Source organism: Melanerpes formicivorus, unplaced genomic scaffold (genome assembly GCF_026170545.1).
Source record: "Melanerpes formicivorus ecotype bairdi unplaced genomic scaffold, bMelFor1.0.p_v2 SCAF_9, whole genome shotgun sequence".
In the NCBI taxonomy this organism is placed as follows: domain Eukaryota; kingdom Metazoa; phylum Chordata; class Aves; order Piciformes; family Picidae; genus Melanerpes; species Melanerpes formicivorus.
The window spans coordinates 12,623,035-12,644,972 of NW_027142361.1; the positions used below are offsets into that span (position 1 = coordinate 12,623,035).

Below are 21,938 nucleotides of genomic sequence, written 5' to 3' on the forward strand. Positions count from 1 at the left end.
TTGCCAAGGGCAAATCCTGCCTGACCAACCTGGTGGCCTTCTATGAGCAGGTGACAAAATTAATAGATGAGGGGGCGAGCAACTGATGTCATTTACCTGGACCTGAGCAAAGCCTTCGACACTGTCCCACACCACATCCTGGTCTCCAAACTGGTGACACATGGGTTTGATGGGTGGACCACTAGATGGATAAGGAACTGGCTTGATGGCCGCACCCAAAGAGTGGCTGTCCATGGCTCCATGTCCCAGTGGAGGCCAGTGACAAGCGGAGTCCCTCAGGGATCAGTCCTGGGACCTGTCTTGTTCAACATCTTTGTGAGTGACATGGACAGTGGCATTGAGTGCACCCTCAGCAAGTTTGCTGATGACACCAAGCTGTGTGGTGCAGCAGATACGCTGGAGGGACGGGAGGCCATCCAGAGGGACCTTGACAGGCTGGAGAGGTGGGCACAGGCTAACCTCATGAAGTTCAATAAGAGCAAGTGCAGGGTCCTGCATCTGGGTCGAGGCAATCCCAGGCACAAATACAGGCTGGGCAGTGACTGGCTGGAAAGTAGCCCTGAAGAGAGAGACTTGGGGGTGCTGGTGGACAAAAAGCTCAACATGAGCTCTCAGTGTGCACTTGCAGCCCGCAAAGCCAATCAGATCCTGGGCTGCATCAGGAGAAGTGTGGCTAGCAGGTCGAGGGAGGTGATCCTCCCCCTCTATTCAGCCCTGGTGAGACCCCACCTGGAGTACTGTGTCCAGTTCTGGAGCCCCTATTACAAGAGGGATGTGGAGGTGCTGGAATGTGTCCAGAGAAGGGCCACAAGGATGATCAGAGGGCTGGAGCACCTCTCCTATGAGGACAGACTGAAGGAGTTGGGGCTGTTCAGTCTGCAGAAGAGAAGGCTCCGAGGTGACCTAATTGTCGCCTTCCAGTATCTGAAAGGGGCCTACAGGAAGGCTGGGGAAGGACTTCTCAGGATCTCAGGTAGTGATAGGACTAGGGGGAATGGAATGAAGCTGGAGGTGGGGAGATTCAGGCTAGATGTGAGGAGGAGGTTCTTCACCATGAGAGTGGTGAAACCCTGGAATGCGTTGTCCAGGGAGGTGGTCGAGGCCCCGTCCCTGGGGGTGTTTAAGAGCAGGCTGGATGAGGCTCTGTCCAGCCTGATCTAGTGTGGGGTGTCCCTGCCCATGGCAGGGGGGTTGGAACTAGATGATCCTTGTGGTCCCTTCCAACCCTGAATGAAACTATGAAACTATGAAACTATGAGCCTCCTCTTCTCCAGGCTAAGCAACCACAGCTCCCTCAGACTCTCCTCATAGGGCTTGTGCTGCAAACCCCTCCCCAGCTTTGTTGCCCTTCTCTGGACACTACCCAAGGGAGGTCATCTTGAGATGCTCCCTGGCCACAGCCTGAAAGAAAAGCATCATCTTTGTGAGGAGTCTAGAGCACAGGTCTTGTGAGGAGCAGCTGAGGGAACTGGGAGCTTTTAGCCCGGAGAAAAGGAGGCCGAGGGGAGACCTTCTCACTCTCTACAACTCCCTGAAAGGAGACTGTAGTGAGGTAGGAGTTGGTCTCTTCCTCCAAAGAACAAGTGATCGGTCAAGAGGAAATAGCCTCAAGTTGCACCAGGGGAGGTTTCAGTTGAACATGAGGAACAATTTATTCCCCATAGGGGATATCAATGTCTGAAATAGGCTATCCCTGGAGGGGTTTAAAAGCTGTGTTGATGCGTTGCTGCAAAACATGGTTTAGTGGTGATCTGGCAGTGCTGGATAAGTGATTGAACGTGGTGATTTTAAAGGTCTCTTCCAACTAAAATGATTCTACAATTCTAAGATAAAGCAAGGAAGGGGAGAAGAGAAAGTAAAAGCAAAGCTGGTACACTGTGTCTCTCCACCTCCACTTCCAGCACCACCCTAGCATCCATAGCCTCTTTACCTGCCTTCTCCAGCCCCCATCTTTCCCATTGTTCATCAGACACACTTCTACCAGGTAGTCACTGGTGAGCTTTAGATTCACATCCCACCATGGGCAGGTCTTCACCCTTCCCTGATGATTTGTCTTGAGTGGGTCAGTGTCACTGAGAACTGTAGTTACAGGCAGGCTGAGCTACTGCATCCCTTGTGTAACTTGAAGGCATGTTCCCCACACCTTCAATACTGTGTCCAGTTCTGGGCTGTTCTGTGAACTGTTTTAATGACAGAATAGCTACTGATCTACCAGCTCATCTTATCAATAAGGTATCAATAATGGAATGAGAATCCCCAAACACAAACCAGCACAGCCTGCAGCCAGGGTCAAGCTGCTTTCGGTTTCTGCAGACCTTTCTTCAAGTGTCACAAGCTTTTCATCCTGGAAAACAACTTTTTTTTTTTGCCAATGTCACTTATTTTTCCACATCAGCTGATAAAATTGGTACTTTTCCACCCCCTGCCCTAGGGAGGACACATCTGGAGTAGTGGGGCTAGTTATGGACTCTCTACTTCAAGAGTGAAAGAAGTACTGGAGAGAGTCCAGCAGAGGCTACCAAACTGATGAGGGGAATGAAGTATTTCTCTGATGAGCAAAGGCTGAGAGCCCTAAGGCTGTTTAGCCTGGAGAAGAACAACCTAAGGGGATCTTCTCAATGCTTAGCAATAGCTAAAGGTCAGAGGGCAAGAGGATGCAGCCAGACCCTTTTCAGTGGTGCCCAGTAACAGAACAACAGGCAATGGGCACAGGCTAGAACGCAGAAAGTCCACCTGACCATGAGGAAAAACTTTCTTGTGAGGGTGCTGCAGCCCTAGCAGAGGCTACCCAGAGAAGTTGTGGAGTCTCCTTCTTTAGAGAGATTCTAAATTTGCCCAGACACAATCCTGGGCAACCTGCTGTGGGTGACCCAGTTTTAACATGGAGGTTGGACTAGATGATCTCCAAAAGTCCCTTCCAACCCCTACCAATCTGTGATTCTGTGAATTTCTGAGCTATGGCTGGTTACTTCATGTGGCTTGAGGCCATATTAATGTCAGGGGTTAATGCAAAGGCTAACCTGCCTGCTCCCCCAATAGGGGGAGGGGAAAAGGAACACACAAAACCCAGGGTTAAAATAGAGAAAGATAAGAGTTTAATATAATGTAAGATATCATAATGCATAATTACCTGAGCTAGTAATCTAATTAGTCTAATAATACAATGCATGATTACCATAGCTTAGCCTGTTTGCAGAAGTGCAGTGAAATACAGGAAAACAAAACCAGCACAAAACAGAAAAGCAAAACCAGCAGCTACCCAACTCCCACCCATATCACTGCCCTGCCTGCAGAAAAGAGCCAACACCCAAGCCCCTGGAACCCAAAAGCAGCAACTGGAACAGGAAGCCTCTTGTGTTGCAATCTGAATTTCAAGCCCCATAATACTTTGCTCCAGTTAGCACTTTCAGTTTCAAAGCTGGCATGGCTGCAGCGTGGTATGAATAACAGCAGCAGATCCAACTCAACCCATGACAAGTAGGACACAGTCTGAAGCTGTGCCAGGGGAGGTTTAGGCTGGATGTTAGGAAGAAATTCTTCATAGAGAGAGTGATTGGCCATTGGAATGGGCTGCCCAGGGAAGTGGTGGAGTCGCCATCACTGGAGGTGTTTAGGAGGAGACTTGATGGGGTGCTTGGTGCCATGGTTTAGTTGATTAGATGGTGTTGGATGATAGGTTGGACTTGATGATCTCGAAGGTCTCTTCCAACCTCACCTCACCTCACCTCACCTCTTCTCTTCTCTTCTCTTCTCTTCTCTTCTCTTCTCTTCTCTTCTCTTCTCTTCTCTTCTCTTCTCTTCTCTTCTCTTCTCTTCTCTTCTCTTCTCTTCTCTTCTCTTCTCTTCTCTTCTCTTCTCTTCTCTTCTCTTCTCTTCTCTTCTCTTCTCTTCTCTTCTCTTCTCTTCTCTTCTCTCTCTTCTCTTCTCTTCTCTTCTCTTCTCTTCTCTTCTCTTCTCTTCTCTTCTCTTCTCTTCTCTTCTCTTCTCTTCTCTTTTCTCTTCTCTTCTCTTCTCTTCTCTTCTCTTCTCTTCTCTTCTCTTCTCTTCTCTTCTCTTCTCTTCTCTTCTCTTCTCTTCTCTTCTCTTCTCTTCTCTTCTCTTCTCTTCTCTTCTCTTCTCTCTATGCTATGCTATTCTATGCTATTGTAATCATAACAACCTTTTGTGGATAGATTTGCAGCATTTCCTTCTAAAATGCAAAGCAATTGTGTCTTTTCCTTCATATCACAGTATCACACAGTATCACAGTATAACTAAGGTTGGAAGAGACCTCGAGGATCATTGAGTCCAACCTATCAACACAGACCTCATGACTAGACCATGGCACCAAGTGCCACATCCAGTCCCCTCTTGAACACCTCCAGGGACGGTGACTCCACCACCTCCCTGGGCAGCCCATTCCAATGATGAACAACTAGGCTAGAATAGAATAGAATAGAATAGAATAGAATAGAATAGAATAGAATAGAATAGAATAGAATAGAATAGAATAGAATAGACCAGGTTGGAAGAGACCTTCAAGATCATCGTGTCCAACCTATCATCCAACACCACACAATCAACTAAACCATGCAACCAAGCACCCTGTCAAGTCTCCTCCTGAACACCTCCAGTGATGGCGACTCCACCACCTCCCTGGGCAGCCCATTCCAATGGGCAATCACTCTCTCTGTGTAAAACTTCCTCCTAACCTCCAGCCTGAACCTCCCCTGGCGCAGCCTGAGACTGTGTCCTCTTGTTCTGGTGCTGGCTGCCTGGGAGAAGAGACCAACCTCTGCCTGTCTACAACCCCCCTTCAGGTAGTTGTAGACAGCAATAATGCTTCTCCAGTTCAGCAAGTGCTTCCTGCTTTGTAATTTTCTGCCACAATTCAGGGATTTTTCCTTTGCCCTCGAATCTCCCACTGTAGAGCTCCTCCAACTCTTTGCTGAAATGAGACACAAACCATTTCCAGTATGCTTGCATGGATGGATCGGGGGGGATGTTCCAAGTGGAATAAGGAGGTCCTGCATCCCAGTATCTCTTGTAGGGGATCCATGTGCTGTCACCAAGATGGAATGAAATCTCACTTGAAACGCAGCTAGAACAAATATTGATGATCAGGTGGTCTGTGTAACGCCACTTGTATCCTGTTAAAACTTCTGGACGATGGAAGATGACCCGATGTTTTCCATCATGGTTTGGTATGGTGTTTGTGCAAACAGCCCCACAAAAGGGACACTTCTCCCAGCACCCTGAAAACTGCTCAGCCAGGATTGTGTGAGGCTGCCGTTCAAACGAGCTCATATCAGCATCAACAAGCTCATTTTTGAGTTGATTCTTCAGGGAAAGCAGTGCTTCTGTCATGGCATTATTCAGGAACTCTATGTCCCCCTATCTCCTGATGTTCAATGCCCTTCAGTTCTGTCCTGGGCAGGTTCAGCACCTCTCCAAGCGTCTTGCAAAATTCATCCAGCCAAAGGGAGATTTTATTATTCTTTTGTTTTCTGTCTTTGACAACTTTGGTTGAGGCAAAAACTGCTGACTGGATGCTTTCATAGAAGAGAGTAAAGGACTCATCTAAAAACTTCTCCAGCCTCCTGTTCTTGTCTAAACAGTACGTCCTAACACGCGTCTCGATGTAACTCTCCAAAGTATCTTTTGGACAGGTCAGGTACTGCCTGTATTTCTCAAAATCCTCTTCCTGTGCCAGGTATCTCAGGAGGCAAACCTCCAGGGAGCACCTGTTGCCACCGAAATCTGGGATTTTACCCTTCATGTCTCAAGCTATGGCAAGGGCCGTCTTCTCGTAAACCGCATGGCGAAGAGCTGGAGGGATCTTGTCACACAGAAAAACAACAAATGTTGTGATGGAAGTGGCTCCTTGGCAGGAAATCTGGAAGCACTTGAAGAAATCTTCTTGCTTTCTCTCCAGGTACAGGCTTGGATCATTTGCTTCCATGAACACCCTGTGCATAGCTTTAAACCTCTCCGCCACCATCCTGCACAGGCAGATCGATAGATCTATTCTGTAATCTTTATTAAAACTGTATTTTGCATTGCTAGGGACAGAGCTTACGCCTCTCTGTACCTCATTTAGTATTTCATGAATAAAACTTCGGCTGTAATCCCTTTTCTCCTTCTTGGCGATGTTTGCCTTCACACATGCTATGATGTTCTCCGTGATGCGGTTTATGCTGTTCACATCGGCATCATCAAGAGTCGCGCGCCATGGGTACCAGCTTCTTTTCTTCACAATGTGTTTCTCCAAATCAGCACAAAAATGCCAAGATTTGGGAACTGTCCTGATTCATTCATGTAATTTGGGCTCCTTGAAGTGATCTAGAAGGACATTTTCTATTTCCACGTCAATATCAACTTCTTCTGGAGGTGGAGTATCGGAGGAGACCTCAGCAATCCATTTAGCCCAGAGAGAAATAAAGTTGTCTTGCAGTTGCTTTTCACTGAGCCTCTGTCCCTTCAGAGACAGAGCCAACTTCCTACTCCTTTCAAGGAGCATACTTTCATACTCTGACTTCCTCTCCTCCAGTTTACACTGGCTCTTCTTTAGCTCAATGAGATTCTCACATTTCTTCTTTGTTTCAAGCAGAAGAGAATCTTTTAGTTCTTTCAGCTTCAGTTCTGTGCTGCTCTTCCACTGGACCAGGATCTCACTGTCTCTGTCTTCACTGAACTATTTCTCCATGCTTTTCATGATGGCATCACTTGTCTCTTGCACTAATGTTTCAAGGTGTTGTGTGGTGACCTTCTGCAAGTCCCCATTACGAATTTTATTGTCCAGTTTTACCTGCAAGTCCAAGATGTGACTCCTCAGCTGCCAGGTCCACTCACTAAATGTGGTTTCCAGTTTCTTGTATGTAGCAATCTCCACAGAGTTCTTGAAGCTGAAGACAAAGTTCTCATTCAGCAAAGCATTCCAGAGGTCACTAATACGAACCTTCAAGCCTGAGAGCCTCAAAACACTGCCCTGCGACTCCTTCTTGGCAGCTTGGAGAATTTTGGTTTGTAATTCATGGATGTTCTGGCTGTAGGTAGGGTTGGGTGGTGCCATTGGGGGGTTTCCTTCCCACAGGTGGGTGAAGTAGAGGATGTGAGTGTTCATGTCAAAGCAGATGACTTCGCTGAAACAGGATACATCACAGCGTTCCTGCTGGGCAGCTATCACTGTCATTTCATCTAACTTTTCCTGCAGACGTCTTTGGCCTTCCATGTTCTGCTCCTTGGCAGTTCTCTCTCCCACATTTTGGTGTATGAACAGGCAGCTCGGGGAAAGCTTTACCTGCTTCATCCTCAGAAAAGCCTGCACTGCGATCTGAAGGACATCGTGCATTTCTGAAGGGTTTTCTCCAAAGATATTTATCAGAGTCACATTGCCAATGCCAATGACAAAGGTGGCCAGCTCATTGTCATGATGTGGTGGGTTAACGCCTTTTTCTGAAAACAAAAGAAGAAAGCAGGGTGGAGGGCTTGCGGGCACTTTACACTCCCTGAAGGGCGTTTCCCCCCTGGGAAAGCTGAGTCTGTTCCACTCCCCCCTCCCTGCCCAGCTAGGGTATAAAAAAAAGGACATCACTGCCCATTGCAGGCTCAAACCCACAATCTCAACACTCAGAGTCTCATGCCCTACCAACTGAGTCATGTCGTGTGGTGGTTTAGGCTGGGTGCTGGCCCGGATGCCACTGCACAGAACACACCTGGGAGGTCCCTATGGGTGGGCCCAGCCCAGGGAGTGGTCACAGGCAGGTATTCCATTTCCCATAATGCCCTGCTCCCCTATAAAATGCCTATACCCAGCGCGTGGCTGAAGAGAGAGGAGGCAGCTTGAGGAGCGCAGCTCTGGGAGTTTGGCTTTTGGCTTTGATTCCCTTGCTTTTCAGGCGGTAAGGGGCTGGTGGCTTGGGACTTTCCAAAGAGAGGAGGAGGGGCAGGGGGCTCGGATTGCATACCTGCCGGAGGGCAGTGACGTAGCTGGGGGAGGGGTTGCCGTAGAGACCGCGCGCAAACCAAACAGAACCCAGTGCGTGGCTGAAGAGAGAGGAGGCAGCTTGAGGAGCGCAGCTCAGCCTTCTCACTGACAGGGGAAAAAAAAAAAAAAAAAAAAAAAAAAAGCCGTGTGGAGAGGGTGGTTACTGCAAGATGGTCACCACTAGAGCAAAGGCTAGCAGAAGGACAGTGGGCACCCAAACAGAGACCACACACAAGCATGCAGATGTTCAGGTAGGTGGCTGCAGTGAGTGCTGGAGCATGGCACTCGATATGGAGGCTGGAGGGAGCGGCTCCTGTTTCAGGTGTGAGCAGGTCAGTGATCTGATGAGCATGGTGGTCAAACTAAAAGAAGAGGTGGAAAGGCTAAGAGCTAGAAGAGATGGAGAGCAGAAAATTGACGATTCCCATAATGTAATCTCTTCTAAACCAGAACAGGGGGTAACACTTAGGGGAACAGGGAGTTTGATACCTTCCCAGAAGCAAGATTCTCAACCTCCCTGTAGTAACCCACATGAGCAGGGCCAATGGGAACAGGTCTCTGCCCAACGGAAGAAATGCAAACAAAGGAAGTCTGCTCCTGTGAGCAGCACGCTGCCTCCAGTGCAGTTACAGAACAGGTATGAGGCTCTGCAGGAGGAACAGGTCATTGGTAAGGTCGAGGACTCAAGAAGGTCAGAAGCTGCACCAATGAGAGGTTGCCTCAGGCCAGCCATCAAAACTTACCCAGAAAAGGAACCTCGTAGGGTCATCGTCATAGGAGACTCCCTACTGAGGGGAACAGAGGGTCCAATATGCAGACCAGACCCATTTCATAGAGCGGTCAGCTGCCTCCCTGGTGCCCAAGTAAAAGACGTTGTAGATAGAATTCCCAACCTCGTGAGTCCTTCAGACTACTACCCACTGCTGGTCTTTCAGGTGGGCAGTGACGATGTAACAATGAGAGGCTCACAATCTATTAAAAAAGACTTCAGAACCTTCGGGCAAATGCTAAAGGGATCAGGGGCTCAAGTCGTGTTCTCTGCCATCCCTCTAACGTCAGCAATGGATGAGGACACACTGAGGAAGGGCCGACAGATCAATTCATGGCTCAGGGGCTGGTGCCATCAACAGGGCTTTGGGTTCCACAATCATGGATTGGTTTTCAAGGCACCTGAGCTGAAAACAACTCATGGGACACACTTGTCCCAGAGGGGGATAAGAATCCTGGGGCAGGAATTGGCAGGGCTCATTGATAGGGCTTTAAACTAGATTTGAAGGGGGAAGGGGTTAATAGTCTCCTGCTGGCTGGTGACAAACAGAGGGGCAGCTCACCAGCAGTAGAGAGAAGGAGAGCTGGTAAGGGCTCTCAGCTTGCTGCCCTGAGGCAGGCCACGAATGATCCACCAGGACATTCTGTGGAAACCGAGGGGATTTGGCACAAGAGGAGGACAGGGCCAGCCCAGCTGAAGTGCTTCTATGCGAATGCACGCAGCTTGGGCAACAAACAGGATGAGTTAAGGGCCACTGTGCTGCTGGGATGCCACGACATAGTGGCTGTTACTGAAACTTGGTGGGATGAATCCCATGACTGGAATGTAGGCATAGATGGGTATAAACTCTTTAGGAAGGATAGGCAGGGAAGGAGAGGAGGAGGTGTTGCCCTCTATGTCAATAGCCAGTTGGAATCAGTGGAGCTCCACCTGGGGAGGGATGATGAGCTAGTTGAGAGCGTATGGGTTAAAATTAAAGGCAGGACAGGGGAAGGAGATATTACTGTGGGGGTCTCCTACAGGCCACCTGACCAGCAGATCCAAGCAGATGAGGCCCTCCATAGGCAAATAGAAGCGGCTTCCAGGTCACAAGCCCTGGTCCTCATGGGTGATTTCAACCACCCGGACATCTGCTGGAGGGACAACACAGCAAGGCACCAGCAATCCAGGATGTTCCTGGACTGCATAGAAGACAACTTCCTCCTCCAAATGGTAGAGGAACCAACAAGAAATGGTGCTATGCTGGACCTTGTTCTCACCAACAGGGAAGGGCTGGTAAGCAATGTGAGGCTCAGAGACAGCCTTGGCTGCAGTGACCATGAAGCAGTTGAATTTAATATCCTCAGGGCAATCAGGAGGAAGTATTCCAAGCTCATGACCCTAGACTTTAGGCGTGCAGATTTTGATCGCTTCAGGGATCTGCTAGCCAAAGTGTCGTGGGACAAAGCCCTGGAGGGAAGAGGGACCCAGGACAGCTGGTCAGTATTCAAGGACCACCTCCTCTGTGTCCAGGAGCTCTGTATACCAACAAAGAGAAAAGCAGGTAAGAATGCTGGGAGGCCTGCCTGGATGGGCAAGGAGCTACTGGACACACAATTACTTAAAAGGAAACTCTACAGGAAGTGGAGAGAAGGACAGGTAGAACAGGGGGAATATAAGGAAGCTTCCCGAGCAGCAAGAGTCCTGGTTAGGAAAGCCAAAGCAGAGTTTGAATTGAATCTAGCCAGGGAGATTAAAGGAAACACTAAGAACTTTTACAGGTATATTAATGGGAAGAAGAAGACTAGGGAAGGTGTGGGCCCCCTCAGAAAGGAAAATGGTGACATGGTCACAAGTGATGAGGAAAAGGCTGAGGTACTTAATAACTTCTTTACCTCAGTCTTCACTGCAAGGGCCTCTAGCCACACTCCTGATGTTATGGAAGTCAAAGCCAGGGACGGGGAGGAAGAACTGCCCATTGTAAGTGCAGATCAGGTTCGTGATCACCTGAAGAACCTGAAAGTGTTCAAGTCCATGGGACCCGACGGGATACACCCACGGGTACTGAGAGAACTGGCAGATGAGGTTGCTAAACCCCTCTCTATTATATTTCAAAAGTCATGGCAGTCTGGTGAAGTCCCCACAGACTGGAAAAGGGGAAACATTGCCCCCATCTTCAAAAAGGGTAAGAAGGAGGAACCAGGGAACTACAGGCCAGTCAGTCTCACCTCTGTGCCTGGAAAGATCATGGAGCAGATCCTCCTGGAGTCACTACTCGCTCAAAAGAATAGTGAAGAGGTGATTGGGAACAGTCAGCATGGCTTTGCCAAGGGCAAATCCTGCCTGACCAACCTGGTGGCCTTCTATGAGCAGGTGACAAAATTAATAGATGAGGGGCGAGCAACTGATGTCATTTACCTGGACCTGAGCAAAGCCTTCGACACTGTCCCGCACCACATCCTGGTCTCCAGACTGGTGACACATGGGTTTGATGGGTGGACCACTAGATGGATAAGGAACTGGCTTGATGGCCACACCCAAAGAGTGGCTGTCAATGGCTCCATGTCCCAGTGGAGGCCAGTGACAAGCGGAGTCCCTCAGGGATCAGTCCTGGGACCTGTCTTATTCAACATCTTTGTGGGTGACATGGACAGTGGCATTGAGTGCACCCTCAGCAAGTTTGCTGATGACACCAAGCTGTGTGGTGCAGCAGACACGCTGGAGGGAAGGGAGGCCATCCAGAGGGACCTTGACAGGCTGGAGAGGTGGGCACAAGCCAACCTCATGAAGTTCAATAAGAGCAAGTGCAGGGTCCTGCATCTGGGTCGAGGCAATCCCAGGCACAAATACAGGCTGGGCAGTGACTGGCTGGAAAGTAGCCCTGAGGAGAGGGACTTGGGGGTGCTGGTGGACAAAAAGCTCAACATGAGCTCTCAATGTGCACTTGCAGCCAATCAGATCCTGGGCTGCATCAGGAGAAGCGTGGCTAGCAGGTCGAGGGAGGTGATTCTCCCCCTCTACTCAGCCCTGGTGAGACCCCACCTGGAGTACTGTGTCCAGTTCTGGAGCCCCTATTACAAGAGGGATGTGGAGGTGCTGGAACATGTCCAGAGAAGGGCCACAAGGAAGATTAGAGGGCTGGAGCACCTCTCCTATGAGGACAGACTGAAGGAGTTGGGGCTGTTCAGTCTGCAGAAGAGAAGGCTCCGAGGTGACCTAATTGTCGCCTTCCAGTATCTGAAAGGGGCCTACAGGAAGGCTGGGGAAGGACTTCTCAGGATCTCAGGTAGTGATAGGACTAGGGGGAATGGAATGAAGCTGGAGGTGGGGAGATTCAGGCTAGATGTGAGGAGGAGGTTCTTCACCATGAGAGTGGTGAAACCCTGGAATGCGTTGTCCAGGGAGGTGGTCGAGGCCCCGTCCCTGGGGGTGTTTAAGAGCAGGCTGGATGAGGCTCTGTCCAGCCTGATCTAGTGTGGGGTGTCCCTGCCCGTGGCAGGGGGGTTGGAACTAGATGATCCTTGTGGTCCCTTCCAACCCTGAATGAAACTATGAAACTATGAAACTATGAAACTATGCAGGGCCTTCACTTCCTCTTTCGTCCCCAGCTGCAGCCTAGGTAAAATGGCGTGAGCCGCCTCCCTTGGGCCTACCCAGGCCCAAGGCTGGGTTGGGGGGGGAGGAAAGAGCCCTGGGGGGGTTTGGGTGTACCCCCAGGTGGGCATGGGATGTTCTTGGGCATGGTGTAGGATCTCTCCCTTTGTCACGGTGCTTGTGGTTCTCTGTAAAGCTTTCATTGGTGTTTGTTTTTAAATTGTTTTTCTATTTAAACTTTCCATCACTTTTGCAATCCCTTTGTCTGAGTCGTTGTTTCTTCCCTGTGGTGTGGAGGGGGCTTGCCCCAATCCATTACACATGATTAAGGGACTGTTTGTTGGCCATCTCTGTAGCACAAAGTCCCTCTGTGTCAACAACTAGCATGTAATCAAAGCCAACATCTTGCAACTTCACGTCCACTTTAATTAGCTGCATAAACGCTCCCCACGTGCATCTCCCTGTGCTGACATTAAACTGGAGACCAAACATGGCATTCAGCAGGGTTGACTTCCCTGTGCTCTGGATGCCAAGCACTGAGAGAACAAACACTCGTTTGTCTCCCAGCTTCTCAATTAGCCTATCAAAGATTGCTCCAATCCACCGTAATGGGACATAAGATGCATCACCATCCATCAGCTCAATGGGATATCCTGAAACCATCAGATCAACTGCAATGTCAGGTAGTTCAGCAAAATTTTTATCCTTTGAGTTCATCGATTCCAGAGCTTCATAAATCTGCCCTACCTCTCTTAAAATGTGCTCAAGGCCAATAGAGGAATTGTTGATTTCATTGGAGAGGGCATCTAATTTTCTCAACAGACCATTTTTCTCATCGCTTTTCTTCACGGCCAGGATTTCAGACCATAACTTGTGATAATCTCTCCTGAGTTCATCCAGGCGATCGGCAGACAAGTCATCCATAAAGACCTTCATCCACTCCAAGAAGTATTTCTTGGTATCTGCTGGCTGTGACTGGAGAAAGACAAGGAATGACCTCATCAGCTCATTGAGGGGGAATGCTTTGTTGCATTGCTTTTTCCTTATTCGTGCCTTCTCTGATTCAATTTTGCTCCGGTGATGCTCTATGCTCTCATTCCTCTTTTCCTGCAGGCGAGTGAGTTCTTTGTCCTTCTTGCACCATGTGTACCATAGTTGCCCTTGAAGAGGCAGCAGCTGGGATTTGATCTCAAACAACTTCTCGTTGTTCAGAAGCTTCACCAGCGCCTTTGCCTTTTCTTTGGCTGACACACACACTTCTGCATCTTCATCAACTAAGAAGCCATGCTTGCAAGCTTTGTCCAAGCAGGCATCAAGGCTGAAAAGTGTGTTAGACCCTTCCAGGAGGTCTTTGATTGTCTTTGTCAGCTCACCCACTAGTTCTGCTTCATTTCTGTTCTTGATATAGTTTCATAGTTTCATAGTTTCATTCAGGGTTGGAAGGGACCACAAGGATCATCCAGTTCCAACCCCCCTGCCATGGGCAGGGACACCCCACACTAGATCAGGCTGGACAGAGCCTCATCCAGCCTGCTCTTAAACACCCCCAGGGACGGGGCCTCGACCACCTCCCTGGACAACCCATTCCAGGGTTTCACCACTCTCATGGTGAAGAACCTCCTCCTCACATCCAGCCTGAATCTCCCCACCTCCAGCTTCATTCCATTCCCCCTAGTCCTATCACTACCTGATATCCTGAGAAGTCCTTCCCCAGCCTTCCTGTAGGCCCCCTTCAGATACTGGAAGGCGACAATTAGGTCACCTCGGAGCCTTCTCTTCTGCAGACTGTACAGCCCCAACTCCTTCAGTCTGTCCTCATAGGAGAGGTGCTCCAGCCCTCTGATCATCCTCGTGGCCCTTCTCTGGACACGTTCCAGCACCTCCACATCCCTCTTGTAATAGGGGCTCCAGAACTGGACACAGTACTCCAGGTGGGGTCTCACCAGGGCTGAGTAGAGGGGGAGGATCACCTCCCTTGACCTGCTAGCCACACTTCTCCTGATGCAGCCCAGGATCTGATTGGCTTTGCGGGCTGCAAGTGCACACTGAGAGCTCATGTTGAGCTTTTTGTCCACCAGCACCCCCAAGTCTCTCTCCTCAGGGCTATCCTCCAGCCAGTCACTGCCCAGCCTGTATTTGTGCCTGGGATTGCCTCGACCCAGATGCAGGACCCTGCACTTGCTCTTATTGAACTTCATGAGGTTGGCCTGTGCCCACCTCTCCAGCCTGTCAAGGTCCCTCTGGATGGCCTCCCTTCCCTCCAGCGTGTCTGCTGCACCACACAGCTTGGTGTCATCAGCAAACTTGCTGAGGGTGCACTCAATGCCACTGTCCATGTCCCCCACAAAGATGTTGAATAAGACAGGTCCCAGGACTGATCCCTGAGGGACTCCACTTATCACTGGCCTCCACTGGGACATGGAGCCATTGACAGCCACTCTTTGGGTGCGGCCATCAAGCCAGTTCCTTATCCATCTAGTGGTCCACCAATCAAACCCATGTGTCACCAGTTTGGAGACCAGGATGTGGTGTGGGACAGTGTCAAAGGCTTTGCTCAGGTCCAGGTAAACGACATCAGTTGCTTGCCCCTCATCTATTAATTTTGTCACCTGCTCATAGAAGGCCACCAGGTTGGTCAGGCAGGATTTGCCCTTGGCAAAGCCATGCTGACTGTTCCCAATCACCTCTTCACTATTCTTTTGAGCGAGTAGTGACTCCAGGAGGATCTGTTCCATGATCTTTCCAGGCACAGAGGTGAGACTGACTGGCCTGTAGTTCCCTGGTTCCTCCTTCTTGCCCTTTTTGAAGATGGGGGCAATGTTTCCCCTTTTCCAGTCTGTGGGGACTTCACCAGACTGCCAGGACTTTTGAAATATAATAGAGAGGGGTTTAGCAACCTCATCTGCCAGTTCTCTCAGTACCCGTGGGTGTAACCCGTCGGGTCCCATGGACTTGAACACTTTCAGGTTCTTCAGATGATCACGAACCTGATCTGCACTTACAATGGGCAGTTCTTCCTCCCCGTCCCTGGCTTTGACTTCCATAACATCAGGAGTGTGGCTAGAGGCCCTTGCAGTGAAGACTGAGGTAAAGAAGTTATTAAGTACCTCAGCCTTTTCCTCATCACAGGTGACCATGTCACCATTTTCCTTTCTGAGGGGGCCCACACCTTCCCTAGTCTTCTTCTTCCCATTAATATACCTGTAAAAGTTCTTAGTATTCCCTTTAATCTCCCTGGCTAGATTCAACTCAAACTCTGCTTTGGCTTTCCTAACCAGGACTCTTGCTGCTCGGGCAGCTTCCTTGTATTCCCCCTGTTCTACCTGTCCTTCCCTCCACTTCCTGTAGAGTTTCCTTTTAAGTAATTTTCCTTTTAAGTAAGTTTCCTTTTAAGTAATATCTATCCTTACATTGCGGCTAGATCGTCCAGCTGGAACTTTCTCTTTTTCAGTGAAAAGACAAACCAAAGGCCTCTGTGACTCCCACAGCTGGCGTAAAATCATCATCCCTTTCTTGTCACCCTGATCAGACTCACATACGAGAGCCACATTCACAGCAGATATCTCCTGCAGAAAACGCAGCTGCTCTTGGTGATCCCTCGCGTCCCCGCGCAGGTTACAGAAAGCCACGCAGCAGTCAAAGCTGTCATCATCGCTGCCCCACAGGCAGTACCAGGAGATCTCCACAACACCTTTCATCAGCAAACAGTCTTTGGTGCTGCCTTTGCAACAGCGGTTAAAAAAAGTGTTGTGTTTGCCCAGCAGGGTGTTCAGTATCTGAGACTTGGAAGAGGAGGGAGAGCTGCCAATCCGGATGAAGGACACGATGGGCGTCTCTGCCTGTGAAATGAGCTTGCTTTTGTAACTGTTAATCCCTGCTTGCTCTGCCAGCTTCTCAGCCCCTTTCCAGCTCTTTTTGATTTGGCTGAGGGACCAGAGTGGGAACTCTATCTGTGAAGTGCAGGGGTTGGGCACCAGAAGAGGTAGCACAAACTGGCAGAAAGTAAGTTTTGTTGAGATGTATTGCCTCAGGAAGTCATCAGCACAATGGAAAATTGCCATCTGGAGGTCCATGGGGTGCACATGACTGTCCCTGGTTGCAGATTCAGATGCCTGTTCCTCCAAATCAGTGAAAAAATCATCAAAGGAATCTGAAGCTTCGCACTCTTGCTCTACGGGTTTGGGCACAGCTGTTTCTGGGTTGCTCTCATTCTTGCAAGTCAGGTACCTCACTCTATAATCCACAGTTAAATGCTTTTGCAAGAAGTAAAATGGTAGCTCACTGTCCTTGCTGGGCTGGCTGTCATGTAAAAGTGTCTTGTATATGATATGGACTTCTTCTGTCCCCATTTTGCTTGGGTAGTGACTTTCTAGTCCAAGGCACTGAAGCAAGTGGAAAAACTCTCGGTTTGCAATGGGTTGGTTTGCTTGGGATTCACTGCCTTCTGCTTTGGATGTGGAGTGACTGGAAGGCTCTACCCTTTGAAAAGTGTCTTCCATGTCTTGGATTATACTGGTTGTCTTCAACTCACAGTATCACAGTATAACTAAGGTTGGAAGAGACCTCGAGGATCATCGAGTCCAACCTATCAACACAGACCCCATGACTAGACCATGGCACCAAGTGCCACGTCCAATCTCCTCTTGAACTTCCTCAGCTGCACTCAAATCCTCTGCATGCCCACAGCACAAATTCCCAGGGGGTGGGTTCTCAATGCCATCTTTACTGACACTTGTCCCAGTGTCCTGAAGCTGCCTGCAATGAACACAGCAAGTAAAGCAAAGACAAATCAGGAGGGAAACAAAAAAGCCCCTGGGCAACTCATCTTCACCTTTCTGACAGGCTCCAAGAGAATGGAGCAAAAGGAAAGCAAACTGAGGCTGTGAAAGAATGCACTCAGCCAGGGCTTTGTGCCTGTCAGGATGCTGTGATTCCCACCCTGGGAATGCCACAGATCCACACCCACACAGCAGCAGCTATCTCAGCAAGGGATTCCCACAGCTACAGTTCACTGCCTGCAGTGGGAACTTGCTGCTTCTAAAACTGTCAGCCCATCTGGCAGGCAGCTTAGGAAAAGCACAGCAGCAGGATCTTGGTAGCCTCAGTAACTGTGCTTGCCTGGGAAAGACTTCAAATTCTGTTCCCCAAATGGGGCTGGAAGCCTCTGCCAGCTCTGAGCTGCCCTAGCTACACCCCTGCTGGGCCCAGCACAGCTTGCCCACTGCCAAGTGCACCGGCAGCAGGTGGGGACACTGCTACAGAAGCACTGCCAGCCTGCCCTCTGACCATGACACCCAGGGATAAACTGCTGCACAACTGCAAAGCCACAGCAGCCCTCTGCCTCTGCAGGCCTGGCCTTGCACTCCTGGTGGTCAGCTCAGTTCTGGAGCCTCTGTGCCAGGAAGGATCTGGAGGTGCTGGAAGGTGTCCAGAGAAGGGCCACGAGGAGGAGCAGAGGGCTGCAGCTGCTCTGCTCTGAGGACAGACTGAGGGAGTTGGGGCTGTGCAGGCTGGAGAGGAGAAGGATCCAAGGAAACCTCATTGTGGCCTTTCAGGATCTGCAGGGGTCTCCAAGAAAGCTGGGGAGGGACTTTTGAGGGTGTCAGGGAGGGACAGGACTGGGGGGGGATGGAGCAAAACTAGAAGTGGGGAGATTGAGACTGGATGTTAGGAAGAAGTTGTTGCCCATGAGGGTGGTGAGAGCCTGGCACAGGTTGCCCAGGGAGGCGGTGGAAGCCTCCTGCCTGGAGGTGTTTGCAGCCAGGCTGGATGTGGCTGTGAGCAACCTGCTGTAGTGTGAGGTGTCCCTGGCCATGGCAGGGGCTTGGGACTGGCTGAGCCTTGAGGTCCCTTCCAAGCCTGACAGTTCTGTGGCTCTCTGAATTCAGGAGGCAATGGCTTGTGGTCAGAGGCACAAACCAGAGTCTGATTAATTTTTGATGCCAGGGTCAACTTGAAGCCATAGCAACAGGGCACAACAGGGTGAGGAACAGAAGAGTTCAGCAGCAGGGCTGTTTATCAGGCCAGGAATGGGAATTGCTGCCATGGAGCTGAATTTTGCCTTAAGGAACTTCCTTAGAAGTTTGGGAGAGCAGCATGAAAAAAAGAGAAAGCAGTTTGGGGCTGCTTTTGCTTTCTCATGCTAAAGCCAAGTGCTCAAAGGGCCAAGAGATGGAAGCGAAGTTTCAGTGGAAACTTGAAGAACTACAGCAGAAATTTCAGTGTAAATATGAAAGGTTTGTTAATGTGTTTCAAATGTTGGTAGCAGAGCCCCAGGGACTTGGAACTCTCTGTCCCTTTGCCACTCTGCAGAAGTTGCCTTCGGAGCTGAGTTCCCCCCACAGCTGTGGCCCCAGGCAAGCTGCCTGCAGCACAGAGCACCACAGAGCAGCCAGGTTGGGGGAGAGAAGAGCTTCAGCCTTCCCTCACTGTGTCTTGGGAACACAAGAAGTTGTCCAACCTATCCCTCACAGACTCATAGGATGGTTTAGGTTGGGTTGGAAGGGACCTTCAAGACCATCCAGCTCCAATCCCCAGCCATGGGCAGGGACACCTCCCACCAGCCCAGGCTGCTCAGGGCCTCATCCAGCCTGGCCTTCAACACCTCCAGGCAGGAGGCAGCCACAGCCTCCCTGGGCAACCCGCGCCAGAGTCTCCCCACCCTTACTGGCAAGAACTTCCTCCTCATCTCCAGTCTCAATCTGCCCTCCTCAAGCTTCAATCCATTCCTTCCTCTCCTATCAGCCCAAGCCCTTGTCTCAAGTCCCTTCCTGGCTGTCTGGAGCCTGTGTTTCTCTCCCCTGTGTACCAGCAGAGTCTCTTCCTCTCAACACAAGGAAAACAAAACCAAGTACACCCAATTCAGCAAGTCCCACCCCCAGAGCTCTCCCATCCCAAACCTGATTAAGAGCCTCTTTCTCTCTCAGCTTGTTCTCAGCTCACAGTTCCCACACTTCTGTGGCTGTGTCCTGCCCATATTTATGTTCCTGAGTGATGTTTCTGCCTCCTCTTGTAAAGACAAACAACAAAAGAGCAAAGCAGAGCCCAGCAAACCCTCTGCCTGCTCCTGGCTGGAGGCTGCTCTAGTTCCAGCTGCCTCTTGGCACTGAAGTGTTTAGTGGCTTCTGGAGTTGAAATGGAATCAGGACTGCTGTAATCTGAAAGATGGCTCAGTGCTCAGCCAGACCTTCCCCAACACACCCAGTCAGAACTGATGGGTTTAGGCAGTCTGGTAACATGTGAGCAGCTTGAATCAACTGAGTCATTAACAAAGCCCTTCTTTTTCCCCTCTCCCAGCACTAAAGCAGTGTGGGTTTGTGTGTATGTATATAGACAATACTTGGTATTTTTAGCTCTGTCCTGATATGCTTCTGAAAGGCTGCCTTAAAACCCAGCAAGTGTCCATCCTGCTCAGCAGAAGGAATCTAGCTAGGTCCAGCTGATAAGTAGAGAGCAGCAGGCAGAGATTGCCTGGCTGTGCTAGCAAGCCTGCACAGAGAGGAGAGTAAACAAATACTTACTCATCACATGTGTCATCCACATGTCCTTCAATGAAAGAACTCAAGTCACTCTCCAGCATCACCCAGTCTTTAAATCCTTTGTGCTTTTCAAGGAGCGTTTTTATCTCAGCGGACCACAACGTTTTCATTTGATCTTCCATCAAAACAAAACGCTCATTCTTCCCTTCAGGGGACACTTTTTTGTGTTCAGGTGTTACAGTCAGACCTGTCAACAACAGGAAGGCCTGGGCTCTCGTGAGTTTGAGGCTGTGCCTTTAAGAAAGGGACAGTGCTGGGACACTCTGGGTGAATATTTTGTAAACAAAAGACAGGTCTAAACGACTTTACTTGGTAGATTGGTAGAACACAGCTTATAGTTTTAGTGCAGTTGGAATTTTTCTCAGTTCTGTTCCTTTCCTTCTCCCTTTCCAGCTTGTCTGCTTCTGGGCACCTTGCCAGAATGACCTTGGATAAGATAAGCATTAATCCTGCATGTGCTTGGAGGCCTGTCTTAAGAGCTTTCTTCTTTAATAACCGCCTTTTCTCTCTCTAACCCTTTTTGGGAAAAAAAGGAGGTAGGGGGAGAGAGCGGGGTGCAGGGGGGGAACCCTCCTCTGTCTGGAGGAGGGAATTTCATTCCTGTATTTTTTTTTCTTTGATGTATATTTCTGTATATATATTGTAAATACTGTATATGTTATGTATATATACAACCTGCATTCCATATATTGCTTGTAAATATAGCATTCCTTTGCTACTCTGACTGAGTTAGCTGTGGTTTTTTTTTTTCCCTCTTTGTGGGGGAGGGAGAGCTGGGCCTTCTCTCTCAACCCGCTACAGTTCTGTAAACATCTTGCTCCTTCAGACTCAGGTAGTCCTTATACCCCATTTCCAATTCCTTCATCATGAAGTGAATTTCTGGATATCGAAGGAGGTACCGAAAAGTGATCCTTTCCACCTGGTATCCCACGCTGGTCGTAATTAAGAGCACCAATAGCTCTATATCTATCTGTGCCCTTTCCTGGAGATACTGAAGTAAGGAATAAATAGCTAGGAGTCGAGGGTTGAGGGGAAGGTCTCAACCTTCTCCCCCCCCCCTTCCAGAAACTCCTGATGTTTCTGAGCTCAAAGACCTCACCAAGACACTGCTGCAAATGAAGAATTACATCCAGCAAGTTATCTACGCACCAGAAACCTCTGCGTCTGCGATTCATGAAGCCAAGATAAAAGCTACCTTGACTGTAAGCCTAGTGTCGAGGGTTGAGGGGAAGGCCTCAGCCTTCTCCCCCCCCTGTGAGTGAAGGGGGAAAAAAAAAATGAAAGAAAACCACAGCCAGATAAGCAAAAGGAAAATGTGCTGTATTTACAAGCGGGGCTGCAGGATATAGATATATATATATGTACACAATTTACAGTATTTACAATATATACACAGAAATATACAACAAAGTAATACAGCAACGAAATTCCCTCCTCTGCTGAGGAGGGTTCCCCCCCCCCCCCGTACCCCCTTTTCTCCCCTTTTTCCCCCAAAGAGGGTTAGAAAGAGAGAAAAAGAGCAATTGTTAATTAAAGCAGAATATGCTAGTAGAGGCCTTATCTGCCCAAGGTCAGTCTGGCCGAAAGCCCAGAAGCTGCAAGATGTGAAAGAAGGGGGAAAAAGTGCAAGACTGCGACTACTCTCTGCTGGACTCAGAGTTCAAAGCCGTAATCTACCCATCAACCAATGAAATTAGTTTAGACCTGTCTTTTGTTTATAAAATATTTGGCCATGGTGTCCCTTTCTTAAAGGCATAGCCTCAAACGTTCACAATCCACCCCTTCTAAACAAGTTCATTGGCTGTTCAGACTGTCCATCCAATCCAAGACGACATTTACAGTTCGTAAGTAAAGTTCATAGTCCATTTGGCTATACTCAGATAGAGATGATTCAAAAGTCCAAGAAAATCAGAAAATGAGAAAAATGGAAAACAGTTTGTTTCTTTGCCGGCGAAGCAAAGAAAAGGGAAACAAGGATTCTCAGGGTCTCTTAGTTGACTCAGGGCTCTCAGGGTTCTCAGGGTTCATGCACCGTAGATTCCTTGTAGATCCTTCCTTTGGACGCGATGTAGCTGTACAGCAGTTTGAAATT

The 21,938-nt window shown here is 49.3% G+C and overlaps 1 protein-coding gene across 1 annotated transcript in view; it reads right to left on the reverse strand.

Annotated features, from left to right (window-relative positions):
- Positions 1-4,702: 4,702 nt before the first annotated feature.
- LOC137443388 (interferon-induced very large GTPase 1-like) overlaps positions 4,703-21,938 on the reverse strand; it is a 44,234-nt gene continuing 26,998 nt past the window's right edge. The window contains 7 exon segments of the mRNA XM_068143040.1: positions 4,703-5,373; positions 5,375-7,413; positions 12,635-13,714; positions 15,709-16,828; positions 19,362-19,368; positions 19,829-20,057; positions 20,639-20,857. Coding sequence (XP_067999141.1) covers positions 4,783-5,373; positions 5,375-7,413; positions 12,635-13,714; positions 15,709-16,828; positions 19,362-19,368; positions 19,829-20,057; positions 20,639-20,857 — 5,285 coding nt within the window. The 3' untranslated portion in view covers positions 4,703-4,782.